The 12750-nt window shown below is 43.9% G+C and overlaps 1 protein-coding gene across 1 annotated transcript in view; it reads right to left on the bottom strand.

Moving 5' to 3' along the window:
• Nucleotides 1-12750, bottom strand: part of MRPL11 (mitochondrial ribosomal protein L11) — a 193399-nt gene that overhangs the window by 164414 nt on the left and 16235 nt on the right. Inside the window, exon 2 of the mRNA XM_068135657.2 lies at nt 10430-10555. Coding sequence (XP_067991758.1) covers nt 10430-10555 — 126 coding nt within the window. The remainder of the gene's footprint in view (nt 1-10429; nt 10556-12750) is intronic.

Genomic DNA, 12750 nt, shown 5'->3' with positions numbered 1-12750 from the left:
ATGGTGTTAGTACGTGCATGGACGATGCCAATTAACCTGCGGTGCAAAATTACATGCAGATGTTCTGCATATACAGTGCATTCAGAAAGTATTCAGACCCCTTCACTTTTTTCACATTTTGTTATGTTGCAGCTTTATGCTGAAATTGTAGAAATTCATTTTTTCCCTCATCAATCTACACTCAATACCCCATAATGAGAAAGAGAAAACAGGATTTTAGAAAGTTTTGCAAATTTATTAAAAAGAAAAAACTGAAATATCACATTTACATAAGTATTCATACCCTTTGCTATGAGACTTGAAATTTAGCTCATGAAAGCCCACTGAATCTTGTTTCTCACAGTCTGAGAGTCCTTTAGGTGCTTTTTTGCAAACTCCAAGCGGGCTTTCATGTGTCTTTCACCGAGGAGAGGCTTCCGACTGGCCACTCTGCCATAAAGCCCAGATCGGTGGAGTCTTGCAGTGATGGTTGTCCTTCTGGAAGTTTCTCCCATCTCCACACAGGATCTCTGCTCAGCCAGAGTGACCATCAGGTTCTTGGTCACCTCTCTTACAAAGGCCCTTCTTCCCCGATTGCTCAGTTTGGCCATGCGGCCAGCTCAAGGAAGAGTCCTGATTGTTCCAAACTTCTTCGATTAAAGAATTATGGAGGCCACTGTGCTCTTGGAAACCTTCAATGCAGCAGAATTTTTTTTTTGTGGGCTTCCCCAGATCTGTGGCTCGACACAATCCTGTCTGAGCTCTGCAGGCAGTTTCTTCGATCTCATGGCTTGGTTTTTGCTCTGATATTGTTACGTGTTCCTCCCCGACCTCCTGGTCTTGGTCTACCTCCGAACCCCGAGAGGAGCCACGGCAGAAAAATATATTATTCCGTGTCGAAATCAATATTGAAACCACACCAATGATTATCCACAAACCAAATAATGTATTAAAAAGCACACAGGAAGAACCATACAACAATGTTAGCAATCAACCATATAATCAATCTTAAGATGGTACCATCTTATCTAGTCACTTAACTCAAACTCACGGCACTCCCAGGGAATGGAACCGAGCACTCCTCAATGTCTCTATAACTCTCCAAGGCGAAGTTGATTCGCTCCAGCAATCATTGGAACAATATCCGATCAAGATCAATCGAGGCGTAGGCGGTCGAAGCGACGCAGAAGTCACGTGGTCCAACACCCAGCAAACTTGCGGTAGAATGGAAAATCCCAAAAGACGCATGCCGACGTACACATTCGCCGCTCAATCAGCGAACCGCCGTGTAATCTTCAAATGCCGCTTTAGTGCACAACCCTCCCCGGCAGACCACCGGAGGGTAAGACCAGCCGACGCGACAAAAACCTTTTCCGATGAATGCAGCGCGCGGGGCAAAATGGCGGACGGCTCTCACTCGAGCCGGAGCCTCTAGGCAAGGATTCTCCGGAACCTCAATGCCGATACCTGACTACGCAGGTTCCTCAATACCCCGGTGATAACACCTATCGCACGAACTTCCTTTCAAAGTCTCAAAGTTCACTCGCGACGTTCGCTCGACCACGCCCGTAACAGAGCTTCGACACGCATCTTCCCCGACCTTTTCCTCATGACCTCTTCTTCTTCGCTCGACGTCTTCCGGTGCACGATCCGATTTCCTGTTTCATTTTTACCATGAGCGCTTTTAACCTTTTAATCACAATAACCATTTCCTTTAAACAACAATAATCGCCGTTTCCTTCCAACCCCGATAAGAATAATAATACCTAACCAGAAATGTTTCACGTGGATGAAAACCACCACCACGGAAGGGCCGAATCCGTAACAATATGCATTGTCAGCTGTGAGACCTTATATAGACAGGTGTGTGCCTTTCCAAATCATGTCCAATCAATTGAATTTACCACAGGTGGACTCCAATCAAGGTGTAGAAACATCGCAAAGATGATCAAGGGAAATGGGAGGCACCTGAGTTAAATTTCAAGTGTCATAGCAAAGGGTCTGAATACTTATGTAAATGTGATATTTCAGTTTTTTCTTTTTAATAAATTTGCAAAACTTTCTAAAATCCTGTTTTCTCTTTTTCATTATGGGGTATTGAGTGTAGATTGATGAGGGAAAAAATTAATTTAAACGATTTCAGCATGAGGCTGCAGCATAACAAAATGTGAAAAAAGTGAAGGGGTCTGAATACTTTCTGAATGCACTGTATATTCTTATTTGTAATGATAAATCGGCCTGTGTTCAAACTTTATATGGTTATTAAAAGCAACAAACATGTGACCTTTGCAATCAAGCACGATCCTCCAATAACCAAATTCTGGTCAATGGTGCGGTAATTAAAGCGATTTCCATTTTAACTGTATTCCGCAGCTCTTCAGGGGAGAGTGTGGGGAATGTAGTGGGGTGCGGGGGTATGTGGGTAGGGGGGGGGAGCAGTGGAGGGTTAGGGAAGCATCATGGTAAGGCTTTCAGCAGCCGCATGTCAGAAAGGCATGCAAACAGCGGTGCTAACTTTTTAAATTAGCGGACGAAGCACTTACTAGAGAACTAGCAATTACAGTAAAACTCCAAACAAGCAAATTAAGCTCACACAAAAACAAGACAAAAAAACCTCAGAGAACCAAGAACGGCACACATGCTTGAACCCATCACCACTGAGCTGTGCAAATGCAGAAAGCAATGAGCTTGACAACATGGCCTCGGCATTCCGGTGGAATGATCAACACAGCATCAGGCACACACGACTCGCAGCATGAACCTGTCTAGGAAGACAAAACTGTGCTCTAAACCCACGCTTGCTAAAACCTGATGCGTGCAGATCCCGTCGGTGAGCAAGAAACTGAAGGGATCATGGGCAGCATACAACTGGACCACTGATGACTATAACTAAGCTGTGGGTGGATTGGGCCAGACAGCTAGCAACAGGATATGAAAGGATGCAAAACATTCGACAAATTTTCCTGATAGCCTTGACGCCAAACATAAATTGGCTCCTGCCTCCACTTTTTGTTGAATACAAAGTCGAGGCTCATGCAAGAGCAACAGCACATAACAGACCAGAAAGTAACAAAAGAAGAACAGAATGGAAGGAGGGGTCAACAACATCAGGGTAAGGGCACAAGGGGACATCAATGGCAAAGTAGGTTGACACAACAGAGGGCCCTTGAAGGAAGAATGCGCATTGGGAATAATGAGATCAAGGGCAGGGAAGGAGGACACAAAGAATGAACAAGCTGGATACAAGCTCAAGCACAGCAAGAGGAGGAATGTAAAACCAGGGATGAAACAAAAATGGGGGTAATAAAAGAACGAAAAAAGGTGTGAAGGAGAAGGGAAAAACACAAAGATGGAAAGGATGGGGAAGGCTTGGGAAGGGTTAATGACAGCATGATATATCATGAATAAAGATGGGGGAGGCGATGAACCGAAAATTTTGAAGTTCTGGAGGGAGGAATGGGATTGCACAGACTCAGGAAGTTAGTTCCACAGGCAAGTGAAAATAGGAACAAATGAATGGAAGTGAGCAGTGAGTTTTGGAAGTTTTTTTCAGAGGTGCATTAATGGCAGACTACGTGGGCGCTGCATAAACCTGAGGGTGGCTTGGTGAGGAGGGGCAATGAAAGGACAGAGGGTGCAAGATCAGAAAGGTGGTGGTAGAAGACATTGGCCATTGGTAGAAAATCGACCTGTCTGTGATGCGTGAGTAACAGACTCAAAGATTAAGCTTCATTATGAGAGATTCCAATGGTTCCAGTGGTTTCTACGACAAGTTGCAAGTTGTGAGGCAGGAGCAACAGCCTAACGGGGAAAGCAGGACCACATCAAGCTGCGAAAGAAAGCCTTTTCAATTGATTAAAGTTTAGATTTGACAAGGAAAGACTTTGCATGGTGGAGGATCCCCAGTCAGCACCTTCCGTTGGAGACAGACCTAGATATATATGGTTTGCTCAAGAAAAAGCAGGGCTGGTGGTTATACCCAAAGGTTTGAATAAATGAACTTCTTCAATATATTTGTGAAGGAACTAGATGGGAGGGTCCGCTAGATGGTCCTTTTAGAGAGGAAGAGTGAGCGACTGTGGAATTTGTCAGGGTTTAAAGATGTACTCCAAGCATTTGACCAACTCCTGATTCAATCAAGCTGTTCTGCAGAGAGGGAAGAGGCTGTTGCCTGCTTGGCTGAAGAATGGGAGATTTATGGCAGAGGGTGGTCATCAGCAAAGAGATAAACAGGATCTTCCAGATAAACAGATAAACAGGAAGAAAGATCATTGTTGAAGCTAGAAGAAGAGCAGGAGTGGGGTAAGACTGCTTCGGGGACGTTCAAACCTCAACAGGGAGAGGAGATGGTAGGATCCCGTTGGGAGCCACTCAATAACTGTGAGAGTGGAGGGAATTGGTAAGCAGTGAGAGGATGGCTCAGATGGATGCTGTAGGCCGAGAGCTTAGAGAGCAAGGCGAGGTAGCCTTAGACAGCAAGCAAGGTGGCTGCGTCAAACGCTCAATATATGTCCAGAGAGACGGCCCTGATTTCTTGTCTGAGAATGAAGGCATCCATCCATTGTTGGGAGAGCAAAAACATGTCCAGGTGGAGTGACCGGATCTTTTTTTTTTTCTTTTTTTTTTTTCTTGTATACATAATCGAGGCTCGTGAAAGAGCTAACATTTATCACACAAACAAATCAAACAGACAAACAACCAAAGTACATAAAAAGGGGAGCGGTAGACAAGATGGGGAGAGAAAGGGAAGCACATAAGCACCACATTTGTGAGGGACATCGGGAATGTGTGGGAGGGAGAGGGCTTGGGGGGGAGGCGGCGTGGGAAGGGGAGGGGGGGGGGGTGGTGGGAGAAGTATAAACACAAGGACACCAAGGACTTCCAGGAAAGAAGTTGGAATTACAAACAAGGTGGATCTGGGGTGAATTAGCGGGGGTAGAAGAGATCAAGGTTTTGGATGGGGGAAGATAAGAGATGGTGGTGAACAGCTGTTTTAAAGACCTGGAGGGAGGAGTGGGATTGAAGGGAGTGGGGGAGTTTGTTCCAGAGGTGGGAGAAAAGAGGAATGAAAGAGTGAAGGTGCGCAGAGAGTCTTGATTTTGGCAGTTTAACCATAAGAGGGTTGCTGTTGGTCTGAATTTTTATATTTATTAAATGAAGTTTATCTGAATCCGAACTGTTGGTCTGAGATCAGACTGTTGGAGGAAAGCAATAATTTTATATTAACTTCAATGATGGATTCAATGACCTTGCTGATGATTGGAAGAAAGCCAATGGGTCTGTAGTTAAGAGGATATGTTTTTGCACCGTGTTTGGATATTGCAGTGAGGTTTGTTGAATTCAAAGCGAGTTCAAAAGAAAGGTGGTCGAGAGCAAATGAGAGGGTACACAGAGCAGAAAGAGGATGTGCAAGAGCGACAGAGCAGATCTTTAGGACACGTGCGTTGATGCTGCTCAGGTAGGTTGCTGAATTGGAGATGAGGGTTGCTAGAAACTTCTCCACCTAGTCACTTGAGAAAGACAGTATACAGGAGCAGTTGGATACTAAAGGGGGTAGGGTAGGTAGATGGAGCGAGGGGATGGGTCCACAATATATCAAAGCAAACAGATCATTTAAGGCGTTTGCCTTTTACCTGAGCAGAGTCGTCTGTGGTGCCATTTGAAGTGAGGGAAGTGATGGTGAAGGAGCATACACCAGAGCCAGACTTGATAAGGTTCCAACAGGCCTTTGAGGAATGAGATCGTTTTGAAAGTTGTCTTGATGTTAGCTAGATGTTGTTTCTGCCTCTCCTGGGAGTGGACACACTTCTTCAAGGCTTTGTGGAGTGATCTGAGATTGCCTTTGGTCGGGTTTCCTTCCACAAAGAAAAGGCCAGTTGTTCAAAAGCACCTACCTCACCACAGGATTCAGTGTACCAGGGATGGTTGGGATGGATATGACAACTGCAGTCGAGATGGTATAAATCTTTGTTTAAGTGAGAGCAGGTTTTCGTGGATAAATTCCCAGGCAGCATAAATATTGGGGGTGGCGGTGAAGAAAGACCAGTCCTGGAGTGAGATGGCTGCTTGCATTCCCTGCCTGTCAGCCTGAGTGAACTGCCAGAGTCTCTGGTGCTGAGGCAGCTCTCTGACAATAGCCACAGAGATGTCGACTCTCATAAACATATATTCAGATGAATCAATTGGAGCAGTGAAGGATCATGAGACTCACTGATTGGCTTAGACCCATGGAGTCACACAAGTCCTGCGTTGCAGTGTAGTGGCTGGTTGAAGAGGTGCCAATGCCCAGCTAATAGAAATAGTGACATTTGAAATCGCAACATATTAGGAAGAGGGAGTTGGGAAGGATGGTTACAAGTTGGTCCATGTTGGTAGCGAGAGAGAGGGTTATGAAAATGGAATTATCACTGTTCGGAGGATCATACAGCACACAGAAAAGTAAGGGGTGGTCGAGGAGGGAAATGCGCAGCCAAAGGTACTCCTGGGAAATTTGAGGGGTGAGAGACACGGACAGTGAGAAATAGAGATCTTGAGGTAAACTGCAAATCCGCCACTGGGACGAGGTTCAGACCTGTCGAACCGGAGACAGTAGTCGGCGAGAGAAACAAAGGAAACACAGATCTCCTGTGGAAGGAAGGATTCTGTGAAGCCGATATAGTTAGGTTAAGTAGTAGTGGCTTGGATTAAGAAAGCTAAGATTGGAGGAGAGCCATTGGATGTTAGAGGACCACACAGTTAGGGTTAGTGGAGAAGGCGCTGTTGGCAGGGTGCGGGAATGTGGAAGGGAGATGGGTGTGGAGATGGGGCAGCGAGGGGACGTGGGGGAGCGGAGAAGTGGTGGTGTGTGGAAGAAATAAAAGGTCGGGAAGTGGGGAAGCTGGCTGAGAGGGTGTAGGGCTTTATAAAGGGGAGAGGGATATGGGGTGGAGGGACACAAAATTGGGGGGCACAGGGTGAGGGCAGGGGAAGAGTGAGTGTCTGGGCATGAAGGATATTATGTGTGGGAGGGTACTGACATTAAGGGGCTTACCAGTGAAGGGGTTTACCACTGGAATTCTGCAAATCGTTACAAAAATGGGTTGGATTTGAGAACACCGAGGGCAGATTTGATGAAAACTGACATCAGTATTGTTGTGATGGTGAGATGGATGATTAAAGGCAAGGAGAAAGCCAGCGCTGTACAAACACAAATTGGGACAGGTGTGGGTTTGCGAATGATCCAGGAATGAATCAGAAAGGAAAGGAAGAAGAGGAAGCAGTAGGGAAGAAGGACATTTGGAAATGAGAGTGTAGGAAGTTTAACCAATAGAAAATTTTCATTTGCACAGCTTTATTTTATATCGACAGCAACATCCAGAATGAATCGGACAAGCGTGCAGTCAGAGTTCAGAAATCGGACGAGTTCAAAAAGAAAGTGCGTGTCTCAGGTATCGATTTATTAATTCACCATCTAACTCATTCAAATGAATCATTCTGTGACACACTATTAAGGTTTGTTTGAAAATACATTTTGCAATCGTGTTTTGTATATGAAAAGTAATTACTATATTTTTTTAAACATTCGTTCTTAACAATTCACAACGAGGTCAAATGTACACAAATGAAACTTTCATAAATCGAATGCTTTCTTTGGGGTAAATATAAAATGCCATTTTGTTTGGGTTGAGGAATGCAGCCTCAATCAAAAATACTGCAGCATTTTCAATAAATAATTTTAAATCTTGACATTTTGGGAGTAATTTCATACGGCACAAATACATCATGGCACGTTTTCTCTATAAAATGTTTATTTTGCACACTGCCGCCAAGGAAGAACTCGTCACTCTATGCCGCGTCACCCTTTCAACGTTCCTCCAGTTTAATAAGGCATCGATCACAGCAAAGTCCACCTCCCCCCCCCCCCCGATGCAAATGTACATCAGAATCGCCTCCACCAAACCACACTCCCCTCATACCTCCAACGACTAAACTACAGACCATGACCTACGTTCATCATTGTGTTTAGCAAACAACATATATCACACCACATATTCAAAACACGTGAAAATAGAAAAGCGAGAGAAATACAAATTTATATTCACACCCTGCGGTATTCATCACTGTTTCATAATAATTATTACCTCCGCCACCGAGGATGGACGGAGGTTATGTTTTCACCCATGTCTATCTGTGAGCAGGATATCTTAAAAGTTATGAATGGATTCAGACAAAACTTGATGTTCAGGTTGGTTGGGTGTGTGACAAGGACGAATTGGTTTGATCTTGGTGAAGATCCGGATTAGGATACGAGAATTTAAAAAATTTTATTTTTATGGGAGTCTTTTTTTTCTTCTTTTTTTGTAAACAAGATTGAGGCTCGTGTAAGAGCTAAGAAGCTTTTTTTAAGAGCTAAGAAGTTTGCCATTGAGAGATGGAGCCAAAAACGATATATAGGACGATATTAAAAAAAGTTATGGACGGATTCAGACCAAACTTGGTGGATGAGTTGGGTAAGTGACAATAACAAGCCGATTAAATTTTGGTTAAGGTCCGAATGCAGCTCCGGCCTACCAGTGGGCTACAAAATGTAAACTGTTCAGCCTGGCAGAGGTATGCTCTCTACCGAGTGTCATTTTAGTGTGGGGGATTTCATAGAATTCCCTATGCTAATGGTGACAGCAGCAACACACTCTCATTGGCATCTAACTGTCTGACTAAAGTATCGACTGTTGACCATATCCCATGTTTGGCCTTGGCAAAGCATTCTCTCAGAATGAGGCTTATTGTCAACTTGGAGCGGTGTTATGAGTTATCCTGACACTAGGGGAAAGTATATTAAGCCGAATGCGGGTTGGTGCTGGCTGAGATGTTGGTGCGGGCTGTGCATGATTGTAATGACCGTGATGTCATCCATGCTGGCGTTACTGTCCTACTCGCCACTTCAGCATCTTCCATGCATGTATTATATTGATCTATTAATAAATCTCTTGTACACTGTCCGAGTTCGACCAGGTGCTGATAAAACACACGACACTAGTATATACTGGTATTGTGTATATTCCACATTACTGTCCTGCTACCGCTACTACAGCTTCTTTAGTGACCACCTTCTCGTGGGGTCAGCAAGAGAACATGTTTGGCCTATGCCTTTCACATTCCAGCAGTTCAGGTCTGATGTTCGACTAGAAGTGCATTGGAGAGAAATTTGTAATTTGTCCAGGGTGGTGGCGATTACTCGCCTACTATTCATGCTCTCACACCATGTGTGATCTTTAATGTCCAACAAGGACCAGTGCTGCTAGACAAGTCCTTCGACTTAACATCCTTCCAGTGGACGGTGCACATTGATGTCTCACTCTGCATGCAAAACACCAGGATGACAGTTTGTAGCTGGGTCAAGATTCCAACCCAAACTCGACAGTTCAAAAGCGAGTACACGTACTTCTACACTATCCTATACTATCCTTTTTCTGCATGAGTGTTAAATCACCGTAATATTGACAAGTCAGGAGACGACGATGGTTCACGAGCGAGCGGTATTCAATGACAAAGGACGGACCATAACCAAAACAGGCCCAGACAGGCCAGGCCCGGAAATGTCAAAATGAAGGTTACTGACCTTGAAATGAGATAGAAAATAATGCATAATCAGTTATGAGGTTAGTTAGCTACACAATACCGAAAATACGGTTCGATTCCGACATCTTTGAAACTTTGACCTTTGTGACCTTCAAAGGTCAAAGGTCGAAGATTCTGAAATTTGTTGGAAAACTTGTATTTCATGATGTATGTGATAATATAAGATCATGTACGACATTTCACCCTACCAGGAAGCGAACAATGTAATAAAACCATCAAAAATCGACTTTTCTAAATTCCGTGACCTTGTGACCTTGACCTTGGAGCGAAAATGAAAAATCGAGCTCCATGTGACTAGACACATGACATTGGCCTAACCAAATACCGAAACCCCTGTCAGATTCCACCAAACCCCTCGGAGAACATGTAGCTTGAACTCGATTACCCCCTAAAAAGACATCTTTTTTGGGCGTCGCTCCGCCCACAATAGGCGCAATACGCCCACTCTAGGCAGGACACAACTAGATCATGATATCAACTTCCCACCCAAGTTTCATCAAGATCGGATGATATCATCGGTTAGTTATGCTGCGGACAGACAGACAGACACACAGACAGACACACACCCATGACGAATATAGTGGTCACCCTGTTTGATAACTCGTGAACCAATAATTTTTAATGCGGTTATTCATTCAGAATTCAAGAACAGCACTTAATTAACATGCAGTCCATTTCAATCCAAGAAAAAATTAAATAACACAAAGTGTAATTTATTCTGAGTATTCATAAACTGAAACTTTTCACTGACAGCTACACAGGTTAAGTCATGTCTAACCTTTCAAATATCCCACTGCTAAGCCAGCGGTATAATAATTGTAGGAAGATTTACCTGGCCGATGATTGGACCCAATGGAGGGCCTGGACTCGCCTGTCCTGCACGGATAATCGTATTTATAGTTCCACCGGGATCGGGCCTTTTAAAGACCTTCTTCGCAACCTTGGTCAACTTTGACATCTGGAGCAGGGCAAGTGAGAGAAATGTTCTGGTTACTGTTGCACCGTCAGAAAGGCACATCATTATTAAGTGAAAGAGGCAGTTGTGTGTTTGAACCCAATGGGTTTTCATCGCCATTATCAATGCATACTCTACAGTACTGCCGAAGCAATTTATAAGCAAAGGGTTATGCTCAGTGGTTTTCCGTTGCCTTCCCAGCAGTCCGACAGAGCAGAATTTTGTAATATGTTCAGGGTGTTGGAGATAGCTCACCTATTCATTGTGAAAGACACAGTGGGATATTTAACGTCCACCAACAACGTGATGTAGGTGTATGTATGTAGTGATGTAGTGTAACAACAAAGATGGTGTAGTGTAACAACAAGGATGTAACAACAAGGATGTAACAACAAGGATGTAACGAGGATGTAGTGATGTAGGTGGTCCTCTGGCTTAACATACAATCAATGGATTTCAACCCAGTAATGATGCAACAGGGTGGCTATGTATAAATTTACGAAACAGGAATAAATTCCTGTGTGGGGCTAGTGTGAAAAAATTCTGACTCAACCGGGACTCAAACCCACCGACCTCATCGCTAGCCCACTGAGCTATTGAGTCTTCAAGATAACCTCATACATGTCTCGCACTAACACTGCATGGTAGCGCTCACTATTGATGCACCAGGGTGGTTATATATGGAAGGTGCCCACTATTGATGCACCAGGGTGGTTACATATGGATGGTGCCCACTATTGATATACCAGGGTGGTTATATATCCATAATAACAAGTGAATCCTCTTGGATTGCGCTGAGGTTCAGGCATGGAATTTCTAGGAGGAAGTATAATTTGTATGCAATGAAAGTACATGTAATATGGGATCGAGTAAGATCGAGTAAGCTTCACCAGTGCGCGTGCGCGAATTTACGTCACGTCGGCAGCGAGAAGGCGTTCCCCAACACGAACCAATCAGGAACTGCCACGCCCACTTATATGATCTCAGAATTCCTGTGACAGGAATTAGCGTTACACTGGCTGGAAGTCATTCGCTAGAGGCGCTTCCTCAGCGCCAATCACCAGTGCGCGTGCGCGAATTTACGTCACGTCGGCAGCGAGAAGGCGTTCCCCAACACGAACCAATCAGGAACTGCCACGCCCACTTATATGATCTCAGAATTCCTGTGACAGGAATTAGCGTTACACTGGCTGGAAGTCAATCGCTAAAGGTGCTTCCTCAGCGCCAATAAAAGGCAGAGTGTGTGTGTCTCCTCCTCAACTCCAAACTCCAACCATGAAACCTAGTGGCCCAAAAATTTGCAGGCATACGTATCGATCTCCAAGGGAGTGCATGAATAAAAACTGGGTGTTTAAAGACCTCTTTTGAAGATGATTAATGGGGTGCTCATAACAAAAAAACAACAAAATAAGCCTCACCAAAATGGCGGTGCACCACCTCAGCCCACTATCACATCGCTGGGTTATTAAGCTGCCATCTTGTTTCCCCCGATTCAAACGTGCCTCGTCTTGCAACTACTATGACCTCTCACGGACTAATTAAAGCATATAATCGAAATCTGGATTCGGATTTGAGGATAGGATCCTGTTGACTAAATAAGTATCGAAATCTGGAGTGAAATCTGAAAAATTTAACAATATAAGCGATTCTCCAAACAAAGTGTATATCACGGACTAATGAAAGCATATAATCGAAATCTGGATTTCGATTTGAAGATAGGATCTCATACACTTAACAAGTTTCGAATCCTGGAGTGAAATCTGAAAAATTTAAGACTTCAGCGATTATTATAACGAAGTTATATTTATAAGAATCGCTAATGATTTAGATCGCTAATAGCTAAAGATATCGCTTTTACCCAGCTTTAAGCAAGGCTGTCCTTCTTCCTTCTCCATATTGCAAAAGCATTAAACTTAACTTTTTCTACTGTTCCAACAATTATATTGAGTGAAGAAAAGATTAAGGAATGTGCCCGAAAGAGCAACCGTATTGAGTGCTACGAAAATAATTAACCAGCGGGAATTGGGTACAATGAAAATAATTAACCAGCAGGATCGACGTCACGGCTTCCGCAGTCACGCCTGTGAGAATTCTCCGGAGTTAGGAAGGCAAAATAAATCTAATTAAAGATCCAATTGAAAGAACGTGAAACTTTTCCTGCTAGAGCTTATATAATTTATTTCGTTCTTTTAAAAAGT

The sequence above is a fragment of the Myxine glutinosa genome, chromosome 5 (genome assembly GCF_964187855.1).
Source record: "Myxine glutinosa chromosome 5, kmMyxGlut1.1, whole genome shotgun sequence".
Classification (NCBI taxonomy): domain Eukaryota; kingdom Metazoa; phylum Chordata; class Myxini; order Myxiniformes; family Myxinidae; genus Myxine; species Myxine glutinosa.
This window is presented reverse-complemented; position numbering and strand designations above follow the sequence as displayed.